General features: G+C 39.9%; 1 protein-coding gene across 7 annotated transcripts in view; it reads right to left on the reverse strand.

The window, feature by feature from the left end:
- HECTD4 (HECT domain E3 ubiquitin protein ligase 4) overlaps nt 1-25,939 on the reverse strand; it is a 188,764-nt gene that overhangs the window by 71,788 nt on the left and 91,037 nt on the right. For 3 of the 7 annotated variants that reach the window (XM_077875700.1, XM_077875697.1, XM_077875696.1), the window contains exons 12-29: nt 21,306-21,538; nt 20,780-20,925; nt 19,155-19,225; nt 18,430-18,535; nt 17,733-17,853; nt 16,922-17,050; nt 14,722-14,846; nt 12,869-13,022; nt 12,246-12,346; nt 10,199-10,397; nt 7,738-7,884; nt 6,518-6,622; nt 5,065-5,228; nt 4,264-4,497; nt 2,899-3,091; nt 2,606-2,710; nt 2,009-2,097; nt 1,280-1,455 (exon numbers count right to left, since the gene is read on the reverse strand). In XM_077875700.1, the coding sequence (XP_077731826.1) occupies nt 1,280-1,455; nt 2,009-2,097; nt 2,606-2,710; nt 2,899-3,091; nt 4,264-4,497; nt 5,065-5,228; nt 6,518-6,622; nt 7,738-7,884; nt 10,199-10,397; nt 12,246-12,346; nt 12,869-13,022; nt 14,722-14,846; nt 16,922-17,050; nt 17,733-17,853; nt 18,430-18,535; nt 19,155-19,225; nt 20,780-20,925; nt 21,306-21,538 (2,598 nt within the window). The remainder of the gene's footprint in view (nt 1-1,279; nt 1,456-2,008; nt 2,098-2,605; nt 2,711-2,898; nt 3,092-4,263; nt 4,498-5,064; nt 5,229-6,517; nt 6,623-7,737; nt 7,885-10,198; nt 10,398-12,245; nt 12,347-12,868; nt 13,023-14,721; nt 14,847-16,921; nt 17,051-17,732; nt 17,854-18,429; nt 18,536-19,154; nt 19,226-20,779; nt 20,926-21,305; nt 21,539-25,939) is intronic. The other 4 variants (XM_077875701.1, XM_077875699.1, XM_077875703.1 and 1 more) reach the window with 3 other exon arrangements.

The raw sequence follows: 25,939 nt of genomic DNA on the forward strand, positions 1-25,939 counted from the left end.
GAGTAGTTAAGTCTTTATACGAAACCTTTAATTAACCAAGGCCTAATGTGACCAGGGACATGGTCAGCAGACCATCTTGGTATGTGATCATACTGCACACATTCAGCACACTTCCCCTGATGGTCTCAGCAAATGGTCTCCTTTGACCAGGGTTGGAAACCTCAATCACCCTAGACTTCTTTCCCATGTGAGGAGAGCCCTGGACACTCAACTAGGATGAAAACAAGTTCATGTGCTTGGCAGTGTCCATTGGACAATGGGGTTTGATAACCTGGAGTATAATGTTTACTCATCCTGCTCTCTCAAGGTAAGAATCAACACTTGTCATTATGGGCTATCCCCCAGTATTGGGGATCCTGCTTAAGAAAGAAGACTCATTGATTTCCCTGAGAAATGTCCTTTCAGGCTAACAATTAAAATGTGACCAGGAAAAAAATTAATAATGAAAATTCATGTTAGAAGTTTCCACATAATTACGAAAGGTGCAATGCAAACTTGGCTGTAAGAGGAAAATCTTACAAGATTCACAATGTCAACTGCCTAATCGTACACATTACTATGAAAATGACAAGCTGGGATGCCTGGGTGGCTCAGTTGGTTGAGTGTCTGCCTTCAGCTCAGGTCATGATCCCGGGGTTCTGGGATCAAGTCTCATGTTGGGTTCCCTGCTCAGTGGAGTGCCTGCTTCTCCTTCCTCAGCTTCTCCCCCCACTCATGTTCTCTCTCCTTCTTTCTGTCTCTCACTAGCTCTCTCAAATAAAGAAAATATTAAAAAAAAAAAAAAAAAAGAAAATGACAAGCCATAAACTAAAAGTAAGGGGCACTAGATTTTAAAAATAGACATCCCTGGGCAGCCCAGGTGGGTCAGCGGTTTAGCGCCTGCCTTCGGCCCAGAGCGTGATCCCGGGGATCCGGGATCGAGTCCCTTGTTGGGCTCCCTGCACGGAGCCTGCTTTTCCCTCTGCCTGTGTCTCTGCCTCTCTCTCCCTTTCTCTGTGTCTCTATGAATAAATAAATAAAATCTTTAAAAAAATAGACATCCCTGGGCTCCCAAGAAAAACTAAAACTAAACCCCTGATACTCAGTTGACTCACAAAACACACAAATTCAATGAAAAGTCCTTCTTGGCTGGAAAAAAGTAAAAGGCAAAAATTTTTTAAATGTTGACATTTCTTTTTCTCCCTCCTAGAAGAACACAAGAGTGATTTTTCTCTCAGTAGCTGATGTATATTTTATGAACAGACTAGTGCAGAATGCCTGCGTGGGGCTGGCTTTGTACCCGGTGTTTCCGCGGGGGTCCCCGAGATGCTTCTTGTGAGGCCAGACTGGGCCGCGATGGTGACATGTAACAACAGCTCGGCTCGGTTCATTAAACTCTTCACTAATGTCTTCGTTTTAGCCAGTGGGTGCAAGGGTTTCTGAATGAGAGAATTCACTTCTTGCAGGAACTTCTCCCTATAAAGAAAGGCTGATGTGCATTTAGTCGTTCTTAGGTTCACCAAAACCAAGGTTTTTAATTACAAAGGATATAAGTAGAGGAAAACTAAGCAAAAGTATCATTCCCCTTCCCGTTTCTCCAGCCAAGAGAACAGTGCTATAAATGGACTGACTTTAGTTCCTTTTGTCCAGTTTCTGATGCCTATATGCTAACTTTGGAAGGCTAAAATAAAAATTTCCAAGTTTACAAATGAGTTCCAACTCAAATATTTAGTAAATGTATACGATTTTTAAAAATATTTATTGTGGGACGCCTGGGTGACTCAGCGGTTTAGCATCTGTCTTTGGACCAGGGCGTGATCCTGGAGACCCAGGATCGAGTCCCACATCAGGCTCCCTGCATGGAGCCTGCATCTCCCTCTGCTTGTATCTGCCACTCTCTGTGTGTCTCTCATGAGTAGATAAATAAAATCTTAAAAAAAAAAAAAAATCTATTGAGACTAAATTTTCACATTTTGTTTTAAGCATCAAGGCAGTAAATTAATTTTACACAGTTATTAACATCACTAACCTTAGTGATAGGACCATGTTTTCAAGATCATTTCCATCAAAGGAGACTTCTTTCATTGAACACAAAAGTTCTAGTTCTTTCATTTTGTTCTAAAGAGGAAAAATCAAGAAAAGATGGTAGCCAGGATCTGTAAAAAGTGAGTTTTACTGTTCATGTTAAAAGGAGCAGAGAATTTCGGAGGGGGGTGGGGGGAGAACCACTACCTCTGGTCCATATTTCTATGCCAGAGCACATTTGCAAGTCCCTATTTAATATTTTTATGATTACAAATGGCATCAACTACTTTCTGTGGACTTCCTTGGTCCTTATAACTAATTGCTCTTTGTTTCCTAAAGTTTGCAATCAAAATTTGATAATGATGGTAACTTCCTGATAAAACTATCAATCAGTTAAAAATAACTTAATAATTTATATTTGGAATATTGATATGTTGATCTAATTGATTTTATTAACCTTTGTAAAGAATGGGCACATTTTGGCATGTGTAACATTTTAATAGGTAATATTATTTGGGCTCTACACACACACACACACACAAATACATACCTTTGCACTGTAAATACCAATGCCCAATGATAAATCACACAACTTGCTCACCTCATTGAAATGGTAATCATAGAAGAAAGGCATGTTGTTCTCCAGCTTCCCTTGCATGGCATCATCAACCTCGCTTTGCCATTTCTGTTCCAATTCAGCAACACTCTGATACATTAAAAAATAAAACAATGTGAGAAGGGATGCAAAATAAAAATGTGCCATCTGCAAATTTGGAAGTTTTAGTTGTAACTTTTTAAAAATTCAGGTCACTTTTTCAACTTTGTTAAATTTCTAGGGAAGAAATTATTTCTGACAGCTGTAAGAGAAATCTAAGCACATTTGCCTTCGCTTACCTGCAGCTGTCTCTCCATGGCATTGAGTTTCTTGAAGGTCTCACCCATAATTTTACATAGTAAGTCATATTCCTCTGCATGTTCTTCTTGATACTGGAAATTTATTAGAGACTGCAGTGCATCAACCAAGTTCAAGTGCTTAATAACACAGGATACCACCATTTCCTCCATCACATCTGGCTGAATTACCTCTCTGTGATTACAATAGAAACTCATCAGGTATATGCCATGCTCTCAAACTACCAATCCAGTATTCAATAGGTTGAAGGGTATAGGCTTTGATTTAAATATATTAAATATTCACCATACTTTCTTTATTACAATAAAGAGGCATGAACATCATGATAGCTTTCATATCAAGTGGGCAATAATGTGTAATATGTTTAGATGACAAAACTGACATCAGCTGATAAAATGAAAAAAATTAAAGAGACTTCATTTTTTATAATTTTTACATTTTTAAAAATATTTCATTTATTTATTCATGAGAGAGAGAGAGAGAGAGAGAGAGGCAGAGACACAGGCAGAGGGAGAAGCAGACTCCATGCAGGGAACCCGATGTGGGACTTGACCCCGGGTCTCCAGGATCATGCCTGGGCCAAAGGCAGCACTAAACCGCTGAGCCACCCAGGCTGCCCTAATTTGTACATTTTGAGCTAGAGTCATATTAAAGCTGGATGAGGTCTAAGACTAACAAAAGGTCTTTGGCACCATTCGTGTGCCAATTAATTTTATACAGTAGCATGGCTTGTAGTATTTCGTACATATGGATGTTGAGCTGAAAACGAATGGCGCTTTTGTATTTTTCATTTTAAATTTCAACTATTCTTAAATTTTTTCTTTCTGAAATGGCCCACCATGCCTCAGAAGACAGGGCAGAGGCCACCAAAATGACTTTAAGCAAGAATACCACAAAGACGTTTGTAGCTGCATGACTTCTCATTCCAGATTAAAGACCCCTCAACATCTCTCTCTAGACTAAGGAAACCAAAGTTGAGGACTATGAGGAGGCAAACCACCTGAGAAAAACTCAGAACTTGTCAAACTTTAGCATGCCTCAGCATCCTATGCTTGTCAAACTTGTCAAAACATCCCCACCCTCAGAGGTTCTGATCCAGAAGATGTGAGATGCAGCCCAAAAACTGACAAGTGCTCCAGTGGTGCTACTGCTGCTGCCCTGGGGCCTATACCTTGATATCAGATGGCCTGGAATACCCCCAGAGCATGTGGTTAGTGTTCATTAAGTAAATGTAAAATTAAAGGTTCATTTGCTACACTAGGATAAGAAATTTACCCCCTTCCATTGTTTAAATATTTTTTTCCAATGGGAAAAATAAAGCAATAGAGCACTATTTAGCAACATACTTTATACTTGGTCTGAATTGAGGTCTAGCACGCCCAGAAATTTCCCTGAGCTTTATCATAATTCCTGGAGGCAGCCTGATCCGGGGCAAGTCAAAGTAGTTTCCAACAGGAGGCACAAGAACATCAGAGGGGTAGGTGAATTCTCTGTCTTCCTCAATGGTCAGTGGCAGTGGAGATGGGCTTGGAGTCAGGGCAGGAGAGATCACACCATTGGCCTCCACCTGCCACTGGCACCTGGACAGACAGAAAAGAGGTTCTTCATTTCCTCTTCCATCTGGAAAACCACTTAAGGTTTGCAGATATATCAAACATATGAAGGATCACATCATGTATTAAGTATTTATCAAACATTTTCTAGAGTCTAAAGACCCAGGAGCATTATATGAAACCACATCTTTGGGAATCTACCTCCTCCCCAACATTTTCTTATGAAAACTTTTAAATATACAGAAAAACTGAAAGCAGTCCATGGTTAATGCCCATATACCCACCACCTAAATTCTAGAACAAACATTATGATACATTTGTTTTATCACTCATCTACTTATCCTTTTGGGGATCCTTTATTTAATTATACAATGTGCAGGTTGGAGAAAAGCTTATGAGCTATAATTTCAAATCTAGTAAAGTAAGGGCCAGAAGGCAGTTTGGTATAATTTTCACCTTCTTTCTTAACGACAATGGCACCCATGGGATCATCAGGCAGTATGCAGAATGAGCTGGGAAATGGACTAAAAGTAGTTTTCCACACGAAGTCCTTTTTCCTTTGTGAGCAAAGCTAGCCCTAGCTGAGCCTTTTACCTTTGTAAAAGTTTGGACCGCAATAGCTCCTGACAGGCTTCCTCTTCTTTGGTGATTTCTGGTCCATTATACAGGATTCTCAACATGGAACAAGCTAACACCGACAGACCTAAAGCCAGGTCTACCAGAAAGGGCAAGCCTCCAGATACGTCCTCCGATGACTCCTACAACGCAGACAGGAGCAAACCACACTGGTCAGTGTACATGGCGGGGCACTTCCACCTGTGCTGCACCGCACTGCACGGTCCCTGACCACAGAGGCTTACAGAGCAGCATCACATATCACTGCTATGGGACACAGGGACAGTACCCAATACCATGAGTAGCAAGATGGTAGCATGGAGAAATGACCACAGAGGGAAGTCTCAACACAATTCTGGAGAGAGAAAGAGCTGATAAGACTCCATATTAGAGACAGCACAAATCACATGCAAGATTCTTTGGACTGATTCCTTTCTGCTGTGCCTATCTGGGTATCAATCATTATTTTGCTTTGTCATCTCCATCCTGTGCTTGAGCCAAGATGTTGTCAATCCATCTACTGAATTCATTCAACAAGTACCTGAGCATATTATTCTAGGTGCTTAAAAAACAGCAGAAAAGAAGATCCCTGCCCTCATGGAGCTTCCATTCTGGCAGATACTTCTTTTTTTATTTTATTTATCTATTCATGAGAGACAGAGAGAGAGAGAGAGAGAGAGAGAGAGGCAGAGACACAGGCAGAGGGAGAAGCAGGCTCCACACAGGGAGCCCAATGTAGGACTCGATTCTGGGTCTCCAGGATCATGCCCTGGACTGAAGGCGGCGCTAAACCGCTGAGCCACCTGGGCTGCCCTGGCAGATACTTCTACTCTCAAGAGTGTTAGCTTGGTTAAATTCAAGCAATCTCCAAGCCTAAAACAGGTTTTACAAATCAGGCAACTCTAGGGTTTAGAAGAATTCCTACCACTCTCTTCTCTTTTTCCAGGTGAGAGAAGAATTTACATAGATTCCTAAGGGAAAGTTACTATTTGAAACTGCTAAAAGGAGTAGATTAAACTCATATACAGAGTATAACAGTGTAATTAAGCAGAGACAGACCTAGACTAGCAAGATGAGCCTTTGAGAATAGAATGAAAATGTGATCCCACTACTGTAAAAACCCAGAAGCCCAGTGCTTACTTCTATTAGGTGTTCGAGTCTTCTTCGCCCTATGGAAAGATGCTGGAGGCAGATCACCTCTCCAGGCTTTGAAGACAGAGCCCCTAGCAACAGATTCTTTCTGTGCTGCCAAATGGATTTTAGGTTTTATTCCACAAAACTACTACTTATGAGAGTCTACTAATGCCAAATGGAAGAGAGGATGAAACCATGGCTCATATTCTGCTCTGTTTCCAGGGCAAATATGATGTATGTAACCAAGGCACACAGGAGAAAGTACATTATGCCCACAGCAGTGGTTAGATTCAAGTACCTGAGCGCGAACTGTGCAAGCAAAGCCCCACATAGCTTTATCAGGAGTGTTGTGTTCACGGCCACTTCTCATTTCAAAGGAGAAGGTGACTGTATCTCCTTCCACCTTAAAATTTAAGGGGGGAAAATACACTTTAAAAACAAGACACATGACTTTCAAGAGAGCAATGAATTTCAGAGATTTACTTTCAAAAGGACCACAGCAATATTGTACTCCTTTTGTCAATCGCTTGTTTGACTCAAATTCCATCCCCTCTCATCTGGACACCAATCTTCCAGGTGTCTCTCCTGACCCGGTAGGTTTGGGGATGAGGCATCTGTGAAAAGGGCCACAAGTGCCCAATAGCAGGATCAGAGTAAAGATTAAATCTTGAGCATAATTTCAGTAAGTTCCTCAGGCTTCTAGTCTTTCTGCCCTCCCCCTGTCCACTTCACCACCTCACTTGTGCTGGTACGGCAGGCAAACGGCCCGTATCTTGAAGAACACAGAGTGCTGGAAGACCTTGCTCTGTATTGTAGAACCAACACCACAAGTAAGAAACAAAACGTAGGAAATGAAAGAACAATTAAAAGTGTCGTGCTGATGCAGATTTGGATGCATCGGGACTACATCGCTGGAAGTAATTTGCTGTCTGTGGCTCAATTAAAGAGGGTATGTAATGCATTTGAGAGCAAGGCTCCAAGAACAGACTGGAGAGTTTTTCAGGTTTTAGTGGGCATTTCAGTTCATATTTATATTCTAGGTAGATATGTTGTAGCTCCAGGGCCCTAATTACAAAGCATGGCTGATTATCTTATCAATTTGAGAATGGATCATTAGTCTTGCTCCAAAGGCTCAAATTCATTTGAAAACACCCATTCCACATTTTTTAACTGCAAAGGCCTTCTGGTTCTAGGATACCCATCACAGCAGAGGGCAGAGAAGAAGCAAAGTGGAAGAACTAGCAGGCCTTTTAATGGACAGGGAAGGAAATACTGTGAGCACTCAGTTCCTGGACAATAGATCCCAGTTCTGGAGTGGACAGGGGTCTGATGCCCTACAAGTGAAAGGAGGGTCATTCTGAATGAGGTCATGAATCTATAGGCCTGGCAAGAGAGCCCCAGCTCAACAAAGCACCCATGGACAATTTTTTTTTCTGGAATTGGAGTTAATGCTCGAGCCCAGAGGAAACGGGAGTTCATTTTTCTTTTCTAGGCAGTGGATCTGACTAGATACCATACCTTCACCAAGTCTTTGGGCCAGCCAGTTCCTAAGACACTACGGCTGCCATATCCCAGTGTGTTGCCTCCATACTCAGCAACCTTCCTACTGTTTGTGTTAGGCCCCGCATATATCACCAACTTCAAAACAGAAAATATACTGTTAGACTGTAAAAGAAAAACAAAAACAACATCTACAAATAAAAAGGCTGCAAAGAAATGTTTGTTTAAAAATACATTTATAACCAGGTACTGGTGTCATTATTATAGAACTAATATTCCCTGATTTTTTAGGTACAAGCAATACTGGTTTGGGTGCAAATATTGTCACAATTTAATTGCCTTGGGGAACCTCACATTAACATAGTTCTAACTCAGCTATTATACATTTATGTTTTAAGTAGTTATTTTAATGCTCAATAGTGATATTTAACTTATTAATAACAGGTACAGTTTGCCCATTAAGTCCTCCCCCAAATTAATAAAGTGAGCAAATACAGATGAAAAGATGGTTATATCTAACATAACAAAATAAAGGCAAAAACAAACAAACAAAAATACAAAAAAAAACAAAAATTCAATGAATGAGGATTTTAAAAAATGCAACAAATTGAAAATAAGCCATATATTTTTAGAATGTTGCTTAATGGTATAAAAAAGAAAATGACACAAATTTAGGCCAGAAAGGGGGCCACTGCTTCTTGGGTCAGTTTTCACATATCAATTCTTTTCTTCAATAAAGGTCATTCATTTATATCCAATTAACCAACTTTCTAATATGCAGGAGATATACTTAGAGGTCATTTGGCATTCAAATCCTTCCACTGGAAGAATGAGGCTCTGGGTTCTGTAAATACTAAATCCTGTCTTCTAACATGCACTCTGACCACTTCTGACTGCACAAGAGAACTCTGTGTGGATTTAGAAGCTCCATTTTGCCCTTGACACTTATCATGTTGTGCTCTCTTACCCTTTTGGACCTTTTGCTGACACCAACCAGGGACCACTGGAAAAGTAACTGTTACTTTTATCTGTTTAGTATGTCCCGCTGTGCCCCCACATTTAACACTGATGCCCCCCCCACACACACAGGTGTGGGCTAGCATATGACAGAAGACACAAATTACTTGTTTTTAAAGGGGAAACAAAATGACACCGACTGATATGGTGACCTCTCCAGTTCTATTTTATTTATTTTTATTTTTTCTTAAAGATTATTCATTTATTCATGAGAGACACAGCGAGAGAGAGAGAGAGAGAGAGAGAGAGAGAGAGAGAGGAAGAGACACAGGCAGAGGGAGAAGCAGGCTCCACGCAGGGAGCCCGACGTGGGACTCAATCCCAGGTCTCCAGGATCATGCCCTGGGCTGAAGGCAGTGCTATACCACTGAGCCACCCGGGCTGCCCCTCTCCAGTTCTATTTTAAACATTCATATCACTTTAATCTAGGAAATGGGGGTAGCTGATGGCAGGAGATTTATTCTTTTTTTTTTTTAGGAGATTTATTCTTTGAAAGGCCCACCAAAGACCACTGTCTAAATTCTCTTGCCTCTAGCTAAAGTTTTGGAGGTAAACCCTAAACCCCTCTGGACACCGGGAATCTTCAATATCCTTAAAGATGATGGGAAAGAGGATTCTATAATTGGCTCAGCGATGTGTTTCACCATCTCAGAGTATGTATCTTAAGAAGTTCTTTATTTTTGACCTATAAATCCCCCAGGATGGGATTTAAGACCTTTGCCCTTACTCAGTTCTTAGAGGAGATGACAGATAGCTAACAATCTACATAAAAATAGCCCTTTATATGTACAAAGCTATTAGATAATCTTTCAGTTGCTCTTGTATAAAGTTATGTGTGACAACTTCATTCACCTTTCATCCTAAATTCAACATGACAGTTTGCAATGCAACAATATAAACAGAAGAAAACACTTCTACCCCTCAAATGTTTCCTTTCACTTAAAATTGTTAAACCACCAGGTTGGAAACTACTTTTTCTCAAAATCTACATGGGCCTGGAGATCCTGACAACAAAGAAAAAATAATCTCAATAAAAATTAAACAGATCCTAGCATATCTGAAACTCTTCTAAAAGGCCACCCTTTCCCAAAGAATACACAAGAAGCAGTTATGACTTTTCTAGATGAATGTACATTATCTGTCTACAGGAATTCCAAGCAGAGAAGGCAGGCAGTAGGTAAGTAGTAAGGAAAACTTCCTTTAACTCAGATCTAAACTTCTGAAAGCTTACAAAAGTACACTTTCAACATGTCATGAAAACACAGTTCTTAGACCACAGAGGTGCTGGTTCTTTACTTCCCCAACCACTATCCTTTCAAGGCATATCTTAAGAAAGCTCTCCAAAGAGACATCTGCAGACAGAAATAAGTCAAGAATGGTGACCAGAAGCAAAGAAAAATAAGAAGCATCTAAGAAATCAGCTTATTGGAGGTAGAACCAATACTAAGCTAATCTTGCTTACTTTGTCATAGTCATATTGTGAAGAGCATCTGCTATCAAATCTAAGGTACAAGCAGCGAGCTCCTGGAATGTGGACAGTTTCTTTAAATTTATAGTTGTCTCTGACAGGGTGGACTGTTTCCACAGTCTTGCCGGCAGCCCATGGAGCAGGAATCTTTAAACCAGTGAGAAACCCTGGCTCTTCCTTTTCTTCCAGCATCCTAAAACCAGACAAAGAGGAAGTGATTTAGCTTAGTAGCAAGGAGAGGAAAAAGGAGGTGTACACATAGTAAAATGTAAAAGGTTAAGAAATCTTGTTTTACTTTTCCACATCCTCGCGGCTTTTAAATGCTAGGTATCAGTGGCAATCAGAAACATTTTTAAAACTCCTATATTTAAGACTCTTTTGTTGTTGTTGCTGTTGTTTGACAATGCATTTGCATTTTCCCCCTCTCTTTTGAAGAAGGAAAGCCCAATTTGTATCCAGGAGAGGACCACACCAACTCTCATTTCAAGTTTTTCAGGAAAAAAAGGATGCTATAAAGTGCCCTTAAGATTGGTCACTTTCCAAATCCCCCAGGATCAAGGTCCCTTTTGATGATATCTCAATGTCAATTGTTGAAAATTCCATCAGTCTACATGACTACTTTTTACTCAGACAAACATTTTATGGTCTCATTCATTTGGGGAATATAAAAAATAGTGAAAAGGAATAAAGGGGAAAGGAGAAAAAATGAGTGGGAAATATCAGAAAGTGAGACAGAACATGAAAGACTCCTAACTCTAGGAAACGAACTAGGGGTGGTGGAAGGGGAGGTGGGCAGGGGGTGGGGGTGACTGAGTGATGGGCACTGAGGTGGGCACTTGATGGGATGAGCACTGGATGTTATTCAATATGTTGGCAAATTGAACACCAAAGTCCTCTTACCTACTGTAATTAAACTCTCAAAGACCTCCCAGCCCAAGGCTGTGACACAAACTCCTAAAACTGATGCTTAGCTGTTGCAGAATGGATTCCCTTCTTTCAGCTCTGCGCTAGCTAATATGGCAGCCACTTAGTCAAATGTGGCCATTCAAATTGAATCTGAATTAAAAACAATTGAAAATTCAGTTTCTTGAGTACATTAGCCACACTGATGGTCACCAGTAGCAGTGTGTGGCTATGGCTGATGGTCCTGGACAACACAGTTGCAAAGTTTTGTCACTGCACAAAGCTCAGTTGCATAGCACACTGTTACAGAGAAACACAAAAAGTTGTCCCTTTCTGATCAAAGATAGCTTTAATAACATATAATTGACACATAACAAACTGCACGTATTTAAAGTGTACAACTTGGTAAGTTTGGACATATGTATATACTCGTGAAGTTTCCTCTTTCTTCTCAGTAATCCAAGCAATCACTTTTTGCTTTCTATCACTAGAAATTAGTTTGCATCTTCTGGAGTTTCATATATATGGAATCATACAGTATGTACTTTTCGGAGGGGTGGTCTGGCTTGTTTCACTCAGCATAAGGATTCTGAGATTCAACCATGTTGTTGTGTATATCAACTGTTCATTCTCTTTTATTGCTGAGTAGGATTCCATCATACGAATATATTGCAATTCATTTATCCATTCCCCTGTTGATAGACATTTGGGTTGTTCTTGTTTTGGGTTATTCCTAACTAAGACTGTTATGAGCTTTCATATACAAGTCTTTATAAGAACCTATGTTTTCTTCCCTCTTGTGTAAATTTCCAGAAGTGGAATAGCTAAGTCATGTGGTAAGTGTATGTTTAACTTCTTAAGAAATTGTCAAACTATTTGCCAAAGTCACATTTTACATCTCCATCATTGGTATATGAAAATCTGTCAATCTTTCATCTCTTAATCTGTGGGGAATTTACCCTAACCTGGTCCTGTAAATCTACAAAGCAACTCTATAATTATCTCTAAAACATTGACCCTAAAGTCTCTTTTTCCAGTTACATAATCCTTGCTAAAAACCAGTGTTGTAAAAGGAGAACTAGGCTTTCACCAGAAGAAAACAAGGCAGGGGTTCCTGCAAGAAAGCAGCATCTTTCACCTCTCATCGGGGAACAGCCTGCCCTTCTGGTCTGATGCACCACATGGGGAACAGCCCACCTCGGCAAAAACTGGACACTGGGTTTTAAGCAGCAAAGCCGTCTGAAACACAAAACCATCATCATGTCTTAAAGTGCTTACTGTCAGGTATCTGGATGGTACTAGAGCCAAATTTAGAATTCTCACTTAAGTCATCTTTTTACAATCCTTGTCTGCCCTCCTTCACGAAGAAATGCTTTGCTACTTAGACCACTTAACATCATTTTATTTAATGCCGGAATGGCACATATTCTTTCTATTAGTCACCAATAGCCGGCAAAGACTCAGGAGACCGAATATAATGGTAGGATCTCAGTAGCATTGTAGATTAGCATTTTTACAGTTACCCAGCAATCCATACTTGCTAGAAGAATGCAGTATGTAATTTAGTCAAACAGATAAAATGATTTTCCTTAATTTTTCAGTTTATTTTTATGACATGGTATTTTTCTTCATTCCATTGTTATTTCCCTTGGCTTCTGACAGACATGGTTATGTTTACTCGGCCTTCAATAAATGCACACAGCCACAATGTGAAGCAGGCCAGCCGAGGAGCAGCTCACTTTGGCACAGCGAGGATCGTACCTGACTGGTGTAGAGGACCAGCTGCACTAGCTGAGGCATCAGGGCATCGGCCATGGTCAGAGTCTGTAAATTTGGATGCATCAGTGAAGTCAGTAACACTGGAAGAAGGTGACCAAGCATAGTAGCCTTAGTAACTTGTTCCAAGCCCTTTAACCTACAAAAAGTTCAAGAAAACACATGGCTTAAGCAATTCCTAATCACGTGAACTGGCAACCATCATCTTTAACAAATTCTCTCATACTGCATTTCCTTGAGCTGCTTTGAGCACCTCTAGCTATAGCAATTCAGTCCACAAATATCCCACTGTCTACCATTGGGGGAGAGAACAGAAATCTAGTAATCCATGTCAACTTCAACCCGTGGTTTTACCAAAAAAGTGTAAATGGTGCATTTCACAGCACCTCTGAATCACTTTATAAATGGCTTCTAAGGGACGCCTAGGTGGCTCAGTAGTTGAGCATCTGCCTGCCGCTGAGGGCATGATCCTGTAGTCCTGGGATCGAGTCCCACATCGGGCTCCCTGCATGAAGCCTACTTCTCCCTCTGCCTGTGTCTCTGTCTCTCTCTTCCTCTGTGTCTCTCATGAATAAATAAATAAAATCTTAAAAAAAAAAGTTTCCCTCAAATCACTCCTAAATAAATAAATAAATAAGCGTTTCTAAAATACAAATGGCTACTCTAGGTAGTTACCATGTGCAAAGCTCCCCCTTGGCCCTGGCACTGTGGGCGGCTATGCTGTACAGAGTCTCTGATAGGGAAAAAATAACTGGCTATAACACAGATTTTTTATTTGTTTTTAAAATCACATTATCCCCTCCCCCTTTTTATTGAGCTACAATAAGATATATGGCTGTATAAATTTTTTTTTTGGCTGTATAAATTTAAGGTGTATAATTATTTGATATATGCATATGTCGTAAAATGATTACCTAAAATCACATTCTTAATATCCCAATCCTCTGCTAGAAGAATTAAGATATGTGACTCACCCAAAGAAATATATGGGTTATATAAATTCTCCAAGGCTACTTAGGATACTGGGATTGGAACAGGGAACAGACCTCACATCTCTCAGGCTCTCAGACTGTCCCTCCTCCCCAGGACAAAACTGCACCATGTGCCAGCAGTGGGCCCCACACATCCTAACAAGCCCCAGTGTAATATCTATCTGGGCTATACTGTCCCCAATTCCAATCTGGCCACTTACTCTCTTGGAAAAGGCAAGAAGCAGGGACATGGGGACAGACGGGATACAGGAGGAAAAATTACATGGCAGGGTTGTTTTGGATCAGCATCTCTAATGTTAAAATTGTCAATAAGCACATATGTAACAGCAAACTATAGCTGAAATGTTCATGGGGAGGACTAAGAATGAGCTTTATTACTGGGAAAGAGATTACCCTCTATATAGGTCACTCCTATATTTGCAGTAAAATTACAGTAAAATCTTAAGACATTGTGTCAACATCCTCTTTTGCATGGCAATTAATTTTCTGTATCACTAAGTCATCTCTGCCTCTCTAAAGTCCTTATCATGAGGAAATCCAGTGCACATCGTGCTGAGCCAGATAGCTGAAGGAAAGGCCCGTTTGGGAACGATGATGGTGGCAGACCCAAATGCCACCACAACCTTGCTGCCCCCTTAGACCATGGCTGTTAGCCCAATCTCACCTAAAAACACCATTAAAGAGTTTGATTGCACTTGGCATTGAAACAACTTGCTGTTTCAACCTATTATCACAAAAATCTTTCTATATTAAATGAACATTTGATGTTCTAAAAGATTTTGCTTTCATAAGCAAATTCTGTTTCCTGAAGGGCAGTGGGTCACAGCTCACGAGCTAGTTCCTCACCTCTGCTCACGGTCAGCTAGGTCACTATTTATGAGGGCAGTTGTGACCTGTTGTAGCATTTCCAACACTTCATCACATCCAGTCAGGATTTGGGTGGCAAGAGCCAAAATACTGACTTTTAGCTCCTAGGTAGAAAATATCACATTATTATTTTTAAGCTTTGTGATGAGTATACATTCACACTGACAACATGAAATGATGTATTTAATGACACATTTCCAAATTAAATAATGAGGTGGCCAGAATAAACCCAAAGCAGTAAGTTCCGCGAGGATGTCAAGTAGCAATTTGATTTGGGAAGCTAAGGTCTGGAGTGCTGATAGAAATACGCAGTATTTCACGGGGAGCACACGGAGTCCCTGGGAGAAAAGGCATTTCTCCCATCGCCTCCAGCACAAGAGAGCTCCCGGTGGCCAGCCCAGAAACTCTCCAGGTGGAAGATTGCCTTGGGTGGTATGAGGATAGCTAAAGAGAAAAACAGAACAGTAAAAGGCGCATGTATAGGCGGTGAATAAAATGAGACAAAACACAACATTCTGAAACAGTACAAGTGACCTTTTTACTTAATGTTTTAAACCATTACACTTGAAAGCAAGCAAGTTAAAAAATTCAGTTAAAGTAGCAGGCAGTTACAGGCTATCAAACATTAAAAATAACTATTAGAGAGTTCGTGGGCATACAAATACTAAATACTATGTTTAGAAGTACTAGTTAAAAATCATAGAAATGTTTAGTGTACAATTATTTTCTATTTTAAAAAAATACAACCAACCTAAACCTTTAGGTGAAAACTGAGTTTTTAATTTTTCCCAGAAATACTGGATACCTTGGCCTCTTCTGCCTTTACCATGAGTATTTTTCTCCAGGGGTTAATGAAGAACTTATGGAATTTAGCCTTTCAAAGAGAAAACGCTGGTTTTCATTGCTTGGACTTTTCTGGGGCCTTTCTTGGAATTAAGATGTTTTTATCATTAAGAGAAACGGAATTCCGAACCAGCAGGCTAAACCATGGTTTAAGTCACGCGGATCTTGTCAGCCCCTGCGTGCTGATTGTGGCACAGGGCAGGCATTTCACACACCTCCTCTCTGACCCTCACAGAGTCTTGTAAAAGGAGACCTATTGTCCCTTTTCACTGATTAGGAAACTAGGGCAAGAGAAGTTAATCAATTGTATCAGCAATTTGAAATGATTAATTCATGCATTTTTGCCTGTTTAAAAAAGGATTGTATAATAAGATCAACTCATAAACAGGAACTAGCAAGTGTATTGGTTTCACGGTACACATGCATAAAGGAGTAAGAAGAGGACTATGATGACTTGTAGCTTTATGGCTTCTTTGGTTAATTTTTCAGTATGTTTTAGTCAAAAGTTTTAATTCTCTCACAAAGAAGAGATTCTCAAGAACAATGCAAATAGGGACGCCTGGGTGGCTCAGCGGCTTGGCGCCGCCTTCGGCCCAGGGCGTGATCCTGGAGACCCAGGATCAAGTCCCACGTCAGGCTCCCTGCATGGAGTCTGCTTCTCCCTCTTACTGTGTCTGTGCCTGTCTCTCTCTCTCTCTCATGAATAAATAAATAAATCTTAAAAAAAATAAAAGAACAATGCAAATAACAGCCTCCAGCATCTGTCAAAATTGTAACCACCACTGCAATAAAAAAAAAAAATCTCTGAATTGCCATGTGGGAACAAATTATTCAATTTACACAGTAGCTAACTTAAAAATAATTACAGAGAACGAAATGAGCTGTAGGTTTAGAAAGTATTCAGCATAAAGGTTATGAGAAAATTATCACCTTTGAATTTATTTGAATTGAGAGAATATCATAAAACAGCCACAATGTCAAAATTATTCAAATGTTATACACCCAGATTTATTTTATCTATATATACATAACTTTCAGATGTGTATGAGATCACTTGTAAGTGCCATATTTTATAGTTCTTTAAAAATATGAAGATAAACAAGGCACAAAAAGATTGACAGGAGCACATGGATGACACATTATGAGAGTGTCACAAATATGGTAACCAGTGTGCAATGACATAAAAACCTATGAAATGAGTGACCTAATATTACCTCCCACAACAATATAAGCCACATGGTGAAATCTGACATCATAATACACAGAGATTTAGCCAATTAAGCTGTGCTTTACACACTGGGTAGAAAGCATTGTTAGAAGAAAGCTTGGTGTTTACCTGTACCTTCAATGTCTCTCCCTGCAAGGAGTTGTCACTGTCATCATTCTCATCAGGTTTAATCAAAATAGTGTTACTGAGAAGGTGGTTCTGAACTGCCATCAGATAGCGCAGGCAGGAGGATGCAGCCTTTAATACAAATAAGGGCATTTAGATGATCTACACCCTACTGAAAGAAGGGGTCATGTAATCCTCATGTGTTTATAAGATTTGGACAAGGGAAGCAAAAGAGAAAGTACAGAAAACAGACCAGGTTAGTTTCTCAGGTGACTTATTTCCACAGGGCTTTTGATACATCATTTGACATATTCACTGTAACTTTGTGCCTTCTGCTACATAATTCACACTAGTCATAGATACTTACTTAAAATTTTCCCTCTTAGTAAATCTTCTTCCCACCCTCATCCCTTCTCATGCTTCCACTAGAAAAGAGCCTACCCAAACCCTTAAGAGAATTTCTTGGTTCTTTCCAGTCTGTATAACAGTGATGCTTTAGAAAACAATGCTATATTAAAAATTAAAGCAGGGGATGAACAACGCTCTATTTTAAATAAAATGAAAACATCCAAACTCAAACAATTTACTGCATCAAGACATTTAAGCAGGAGGAATAAAGTCTTTAGAGAAAGTATTCCAAGTGGATTTGATCAGTTCTGTATTTCCAAGAGAAACAGACACCCACTACCTTTCAACTAAGACTGCCTTGGAGAGAGTGTGTTACAGCAGTGTGTACATACACACCTCAACATGGTAACATGAAAATAAGGATGTGTGATATAATTTTGCCTTCATTAAACACATTTTTACTTACAGGCACAGTTGAAAGGAGTTTTTGAAAATCTTCTTTAGAGACAGTTTGGCACTTGGTGATTAAGATACAGGATTCCCGTACAACAATCTTCAGAATGTAGTGTAAAAGTTCATCATTTAGTCTTTAAAATGCAGGAAAAATGTAACAATAAGATATTGATGGTTTAATAAAAAAGGATAAGTTGTATACAATTGGTACAAGATATCAAATAGAAGGCACAAAATCAGCCCGTTCTCCTAAGTAAATCATCTTATTCAGTAATGATGCTAACAACTGGGTGTATTATTTAAATCAAACTTACAGAAATACAATGGTAGCCAAACACCCAGTCCAAGTATTTTATAAACATCAAAGAAAACCAACACCTTCCTAGCTCTCACCACCTTTACCTTCTCTCACAGCCCAGTGATTTGGAGAGCACTCTTCAAGATTTTTAAATAAACTCCATCTGTTATTTCCACAAAGAACTTTCTAGCAGGCCTAAGTTACTCTGGTGATAAAACCGAAAAATGCTAACATCGCTTCTTAGGGCAAATACGAGATTTACCATCTTTCAATTGATCTGTGATTTCAATTTAACATGCTAATTATCATATCAGATATTACAGGAGACTAAAGTTGATCAAACATGTTTAAACGTAAATTAATTCCTAAGAAAAACACAAAGACGAGCAGTCAACAGCATAACTGGTGTCACCTGTAATGCTCATCCTCCTCGCTGCCAAATCGGTTGTTTTGAAGCTGTTCAGCTAAATTGGTTAGGATCACATCCCGCAGCTGTGAGAGGCCGCTGTTCCTCTCTCCTGACAGAACAAAGCTCCATAAGTGACCGTGGCAATCACACTTAGAAAATTGAGGCTATTAAAACAAGTTTTGAAACAAGCAGACTATTGACGATCTAGGGGATCCAGGCACACATACCTAAACAGCAGCAGCAAAAACATCGCAACCAGTCAGGCTTTTTTAAAAACCAGTACATCCCGATCTGAGTGTAATTCACCTCTTCATACATCATCAAGTGTGATTTCTAATTCCTTAAATTAATGTTGCTTATTAATGCAGAGTGTCTTTGGCAGGGTGAACTTTGTTGTATTTGTTGATTAACTTTAAAAGTCAGGTTTTGGAGAAAACAAATGGACTTAAAGTCCCCAAGAAGTCATTATCTTTAATGTGCTTCAAACTTCTACCATCAGGCACCTTCTGCTAAGTGGTGTGAATAGAAAAAGTTTCTAAAGCTTGAAGATACAGAGAACACAGTTTCTGCTCAGTCCAGTTTAAGTGTTGGCATATGTGCAGATATATTTTAAAAAGAACACTAACAAGTACAAAGAAAAGAAATATTATCTTTATATCCAGACGTCTCCTTGTGGAAAAAAAAAAAAAAGGATGGTTGTTCAAGGAGAATGCAAGGATAATTCTTACCTTCTGTTAAGACCAGCTTCAGTAAGTTATTGATTTCGGTTTCACCAGGGTATAAGATATTTAAACCCGAGCTGAAAGGACAGAAAAGTCAAAAGGCTTTTCAACAAATGTCCTAGAAAATCCAAACTCTAAATATTTTAATTTGTATTCATATTAAAGATGGCAGTGTGATTACATAAAATTCTGAGGGAAGTCTCATCACTGACCAAGTGGCTGACTCTAAATTCACTGTCACCATATAGCCCATTCACCTCCCTGCTAACTAGGCTCTCTCTCCTTCTCATGTCGACGAGTTACCAAATTAAGAACTTGTCTGAGGCTGGATATGGAACTGGTTAAAGAGAACTGAGCTATACAAAGTCAATGTAGTTGAGCCAGGTGTATATCCAGATTGTGACCAAAAGCACATTTGAGAAGTGGAATTTCTAAATTTCAGCTTTTCCAAAAGAACAAGAAGAAAAGCATTACAAGTTGTGTCAGAATTGTTACTTTCTTTTTTTATGAGGTTTGACATACAATAAAGTGCACATTTTTAAAGTGTAAGTATGACAAGTTTTGACATATGCATAGACCCATGAAACCATCACTACAATCAAGGAACTGAACATACTCATCACCCCGAGAAGTTTCCTCATGACACCAGATTTAAATTGCTGCCTTAGGGATCCCTGGGTGGTGCATCGGTTTAGCGCCTGCCTTTGGCCCAGGGCGCGATCCTGAGGACCCGGGATCGAATCCCACGTCAGGCTCCTGGTGCATGGAGCCTGCTTCTCCCTCTGCCTGTCTCTGCCTCTCTCTCTCTCTCTCTCTCTCTGTGACTATCATAAAAAAAAAAAAAAAGATAAAAAAAATAAATTGCTGCCTTAATATTTTCAATAGCAAGAGACCCAAAGCATAGTTGATTATTGAAGGGAAAAAAAATCTCCTCTCCTCTCCTCCCTCTCTGCTCACATTATAGTTCTTCCAGACCAAACATTCAGTTCTCTCTTGGTGACTAAATTATTCTTGGTCACAGGCTATATACCTGGATAAATGTTCATTGAACTAAAAAAAAAAGATTAAAAAGATAAACAGAAAATGGTCCATAAATCTGACCTCTTCTCTAACAAGGTTTTAAGCAGAATTTAAAAGGCTGACATTGTTGAGCACTTTGCATCAGGCTTTGTCTTATTAAAATCTCACAAACTCTTCAAGTTAGGTGTTATTTTTATGCCCACTTTATAGCTGAGGAAATGGAAGCCTTGAACCAAGCTAGCAAGTGGCAGAGCAAAGACTAGAACCCAGGTCTGCAAGCTGCCTAAACCTGCTTCTTTGACACCTTGCCATATACTCTCCCCAAATGACAAGAACATCTACTTGCAAGCCATCAAAATACCCTCTCAAAAGGTTTTTTTTTTCCTTCTCAAAATCCAAAAGGCAAGATGAGGAACATAGTTACACATACGGCTTAGGGCCCCTGGGAGTCGGGCCACAAGCCCTCTTCAATTAAATTATTCCCTATGTACAAGGTCCTGACCATGGAATGGGGTAAGAGACTTCCATGCTACTGAATTGCAGCAAAGATTACAATGCAGCACAGGAGAAGCATTTTGCAAAAACCATGAAGAAAATAATTTGCTGATTACCTGATGGCAAGACACACTTCCTTCTGAATTTCAGAGCAAATTTGATCTTTTGGTGCCATCAACAACTGCCAAAGCAATAATCCAGACCGTCGAATGATGTCGCGATTCCTTTCAGTTTGTGGGCTGAAGAAAAATTTAAATACCACCTACAGAAACATAAGGGGTATATCTAAAAATACTAATTCTACTAGGGATAAAATTATCCCTTTGAAAAAAAGCATATAGTAGATAGTCTTCTGAACAGATATGCAGGTGGATTTTTAACCACAATCTCCTTGATTGTGTAACAGTATAATTACAGTAAATATTTTATATATATTAACTGCAATGAGCTACCTACAGCAATACTCCATTAACTGTAATACAATGAGTATGATTAAAATTCTAATTACAGGATTAGAATGTGGTTAAGATACAAGACAGGAATGTTGTTAAACTTTTCTTCTGGTGAAAATTAGCTGGCTGAAACCAAGTTTTGGGTTTCTTTTTCTCTATTATCTTACTTATGTCAAAACAGTGCATTTACCTGAAAGACAACGAGAATACAGCGTATAATACAGGTGTCTCCATTAACCATGGCTTTCTCCATAATGTCACAAATACTGCTAAGATGGTGTGCTTCAATTGGATGCTGCTTGCCCAAGACACTTGTGATTGGAAGATTGGGGTTAGTAGCAAGAAGATTGAGTTGGTGTATGCACATCGCACCAACGTGGTGCAATAATTGGTTTATAACCTCATTCGTGGTTATAGCCTCTTCTAAAAAAATGAAAAAGAAACTCAGTGAGGAAAGACATCTCCATAGGTGGCCCCTAAGGAACAGAAAACTCTGATTTACAAAAGGTACATGCATACTAGTACTAGGAGAGAGTATGCTGGCTCCCATCTCTTCTACTGCTTCTGGAGAATCCTTTTCCCCTGCCATAATGTTGAGGTGAAAATGAAAATACTAAGGAATTCCCGTTTTTAAAGAGCACTGAGAGAGCCCTTTCTATATACTGGACAATAGGTTAAATGCATTGCATTACCTTACAACTCTGCTGTAAACTTAGACTATTTTAGCCCTGTCTTATAGAGGAGTAAATCAAATTTAGAGAGGTTAAGTAACTTGCCCTAGGTCACACAGCTACTAAGTACAGAGCTGGGATTTGGAGTCAGGCCATCTCTGCTCAGAGCCCATGCTGGAACCAGTCTAGTAAAATCTATCTTCTATGGTTCCTCCATGAGAGAACACCACCACCACCACCACCACATCCCCGCCCCCATGTCCATAAATACCTCCTCCCACAGTATCTCACCATTTTTATCTCATTTAGTCACTGCAACCTAGAGAGCCATCAGTTCAACCCTGAGGTTCAAGAGCATCCTCTTACATAATAATAAACACCCCATGGATGGTCACAGGCATTCAGGGAATGGAAGTGAAAATAATCTAAATAGGTAAAATGCAAAACAAACAAACAAATTTGCTTTTCCCTTTAAACCAGCTGAAATGAACTGCCTCAAAGGACCAGGAAGGCAGGGGATCTAGGAGAGGCAGGCCCGAGTAGAGGTTACTTGGAGTTTCCCAGACTGTGGGCACTGAAGACTATGACAAGAGGACTCAAGGAAAATCAAAGAGAAGGTGAACTTGGCCCAAACTGAATTTTCCAATTGTATGTTAGCTGGAGGGCCAGGCCGGGTTCCATGCTCTTACAATAGAATTCAGGTTAGTATTATTCATCCTCACCAAAGACTTTCTGAAAGCTAGCCTCTGGGACCTAGCCAAAGAAATGAGGTCTTTGATATTTATTCTGAGTTACATAGGAAGCCAGTGGAGGAGTCTGAGCAGAGGAGGGACAGAGCTGACTACCAAGACTATACAGGACTCTGGTTGCTGTGCAGAAATGAGCAAATGGGGGCAGTGGAGGGCAGCTGCGAAGGAAGGAGGAAGGAAGACCAGGGAGCTGGCTACCCGGTAACCTGGTGAAGCCACCAACACCTAGGCAAGAGTCATAGCAGCATTGCTGGTAGGATCTGGGGATAGATCTTGAGGGTCACAGCTGACAGTATTTGCTGATGTCCGTTTGGATATGAGATGTGAGAGAAAGAGAGTCCTAGGGAATTCTAATTTTGTGGCTTAAGCATATGAAGGAACTGTGATACCTATAGTAGCATCTAGGGGATTCAGCAGGTAGAGATTTGGAGAAGGGGGAAAATGGAGTATGTTTTTGACAAGATGAACATACCTATTAGATAACCGAGTAGAGGTGAATATACAGTCTAGAGATTAAAGCAAGAAGCTTGGAGAGAATAATTAGGGAGGCACTGATATATGGTTGACCTTTTTCTTATTTTTGCTCTTTTTTAAAAAAGAGATTATGAAAAAGATTATGAAAGAGAGAGAAAGCATGTGGGGGGGAGAGGGAAAAGGACCAGCAGGCCCTCTGCTGAGTGTGGAACCCCACTTGGAACTTGATCACAGGACCCCGAGACAGTGACTTGAGCTGAAACCAAGTCAGACACCTAATTGACTGAGCCACCCAGGGGCCCCTGATGTTTCTTTGTCCCTCAATAGCCTTATTAATATAGAACTTAAGATAAAATTCACCCATTCTAAGTGCACAATTCAATGATATTTAGTAAATCTGCACATACACCAAAATCAGGAAAACAGGGAAGTTACCACTGACCCTATAAAAATTATAAGGAAATAGTATGAGCAACTTTATATCAACAAATAAGAAAACTTAGATGAAATGCACAAATTTCTAGCAAGACACAAATTACCAAACTAACTCAAGAATAAAAAATCTGGTAACTGCATAGCCTCAAAGCATCACCTCCCTCAAAACATTAATTACTATAGCAATTAACATATGTCCACAAGTTCTTTGAGGCTCTTCCTTCTAAGAGGTGGAGCTTCATTCCCTTTCCCATAAGCTTGGGCTCAATGACTATCTACTAGTTGGAAAGGGAAAAATAAGGTAACTTTGCAGTGAAGAAAGCTGGCATTAAAACCAAGCAATTTTTTTTTTTTAAGATTTTTATTATGTAATCTCTACTCCCAAGGTGGGGCTCAAACTCACAATCCCGACATCAAGAGTCACACCTTCCACCAACTGAGCTAGCCAGGTGCCCCAAATCAAGTGACGGACTTTAATAATAAATCATGTTTATTATCATGTTTACATGATACCCTGTGATATCCTGTGACACATGTACCCTGTGATATAACAAAATGAGAAAAGCACTTTACCTCTGCAATACTCCTCCCTAAAATCTAAAACCTCAGTTCAAAATGAGAAAACTGAAGATGAACTCAAACTGAAGGATGTTCTACAAAATCCCTGACCAATACTCCCCAAGCGTGTCCTTTTCTGTTTTTCTAAAAGGATGACTCTCTCCATATATGTCTTCATTGCAGGTTTACTTCTCCCACCATTTCAAATCTGCTGCTGAGCTGCTCTTTGCAGTCACTGACCTTTTCAAATCCAGAATTTCCACTGTTTTCTTTTTTCGAAAATTTATTTGTTGAAATTCTCTATTTTTTTTTAAGTCATAGTCCTCATACTTGCATCTTTTCAACAGTTTCCTTTAGATCTTTCAATATATCCACAAAGGCTGCTTTAGTTCTCATCTTCTAAGTCCAACAGCTGAGTTCTGTCTATAGTATGTAGCCACTGACTTCTGTTTAGTTGGGTTTTTTTTCAATTCTTGTTTCTACTTTGTTACTTTCTTTCATTTGTGTACTTTTATTTTTTTAAATTTTAAGCCTGTCTTCCTAGGGATCATCTAGACTGAGTCAACGGGATCCCTGGGTGGTGCAGCAGTTTGGCGCCTGCCTTTGGCCCAGGGCGTGATCCTGGAGACCCTGGATTGAATCCCACGTCAGGCTCCCTATATGGAGCCTGCTTCTCCCTCTGCCTGTCTCTGACTCTCTCTCTCTCTCTCTCTCTGTGACTATCATGAATAAATAAATCTTAAAAAAAAAAAAAAAAAAAAAAAAAGAGTAATCTAGACTGAGTCAAAGGCTGTGCTCAAATACCTTGGGCCAGTAAGTTTGCCCCTCCGGCTGGGTCTGTATGTTTTGGGGTAGCACACCAAGTTTCACACAGGTTTAAACTCTGTCTTGGATTTTACTTTCTGTCAGGCCCTCTCACATCTCTGCATGTATGTGCAGGCTCATGCTCGGCCAGGCCTGTGTGAACAACCCAGGCTGGGCCCTCTCCAGCTTCTTCTATGCACATGTGCAGGTAGCTAAACAAGGCCCTCTGTAGCTTTCTCACTACCTGGATCTCATGAGTAAATCTCTGGCTAGTTTGCTGGTTCGCTGCTCACCCTAATCACAACCACAACCTCAAGTGAGCTAAGCCACCAGTCTTCTCTGTTGGTTTGCCACCAAGATTAGTACTGTTACTGACATTGTTGGGCAGGAGTTTTTCCCATGTATTGCTCCAAATCAGGTCAGCCCCTCTGGAAACAAGGCTGCTGGTTTACATGATCTGCCCCACTTTGATGGAATTATTACACTGACCAAGTTTAAGGTGGGAGACAGGAGCATCCTCAAGTAAGAGTACCACAGACTCCTATTATTTTTACCCAAGTTCAGTGATTTTTATGAATATTCACTTCTCAATTTGGTGTATGCCTCTGGTCAGTTTCTAGAGCCTAAAAATAGTTGTTTCTCATAATGATTCCCATTTTATCAATGCTTTATGGGAAGAGGATTTGCTCCTCCATACCACACTATAACTGACCTTGAAGCCAGAAGATTTTAAGTTAACAGTTATTTAATATTAAGACTCCTAATATTAAGAAATACACATATCTGGGGCACCTGGGGGGCTCAGTGGTCGAGTGTGTCTGTCTGCCTTTGGCACAGGTCATGATCCCAGGTTCCTGGGATTGGGTCCTGCATCAGGCTCTCCACAGGGAGACTACTTCTCCCTCTGCCTATGTCTCTGCTTCTTTCTGTATGTCTCTCAAGAATAAAAAAATAAATAAAATAAAATAGTAGCATAACAATTTTCTCTAAAAAAGTCTCAAATCCTCTGTTTATTTACATAATTATTTAATTAATCATAAACCAGGCATCCCTGGGTGGCTTAGCAGTTTGGCACCTGCCTTCAGCCGGGTGTGACCCTGGAGTCACGGGATCGAGTCCCGTATCAAGCTCCC

This window comes from Canis aureus, chromosome 27 (assembly GCF_053574225.1).
Source record: "Canis aureus isolate CA01 chromosome 27, VMU_Caureus_v.1.0, whole genome shotgun sequence".
Lineage (NCBI taxonomy): Eukaryota > Metazoa > Chordata > Mammalia > Carnivora > Canidae > Canis > Canis aureus.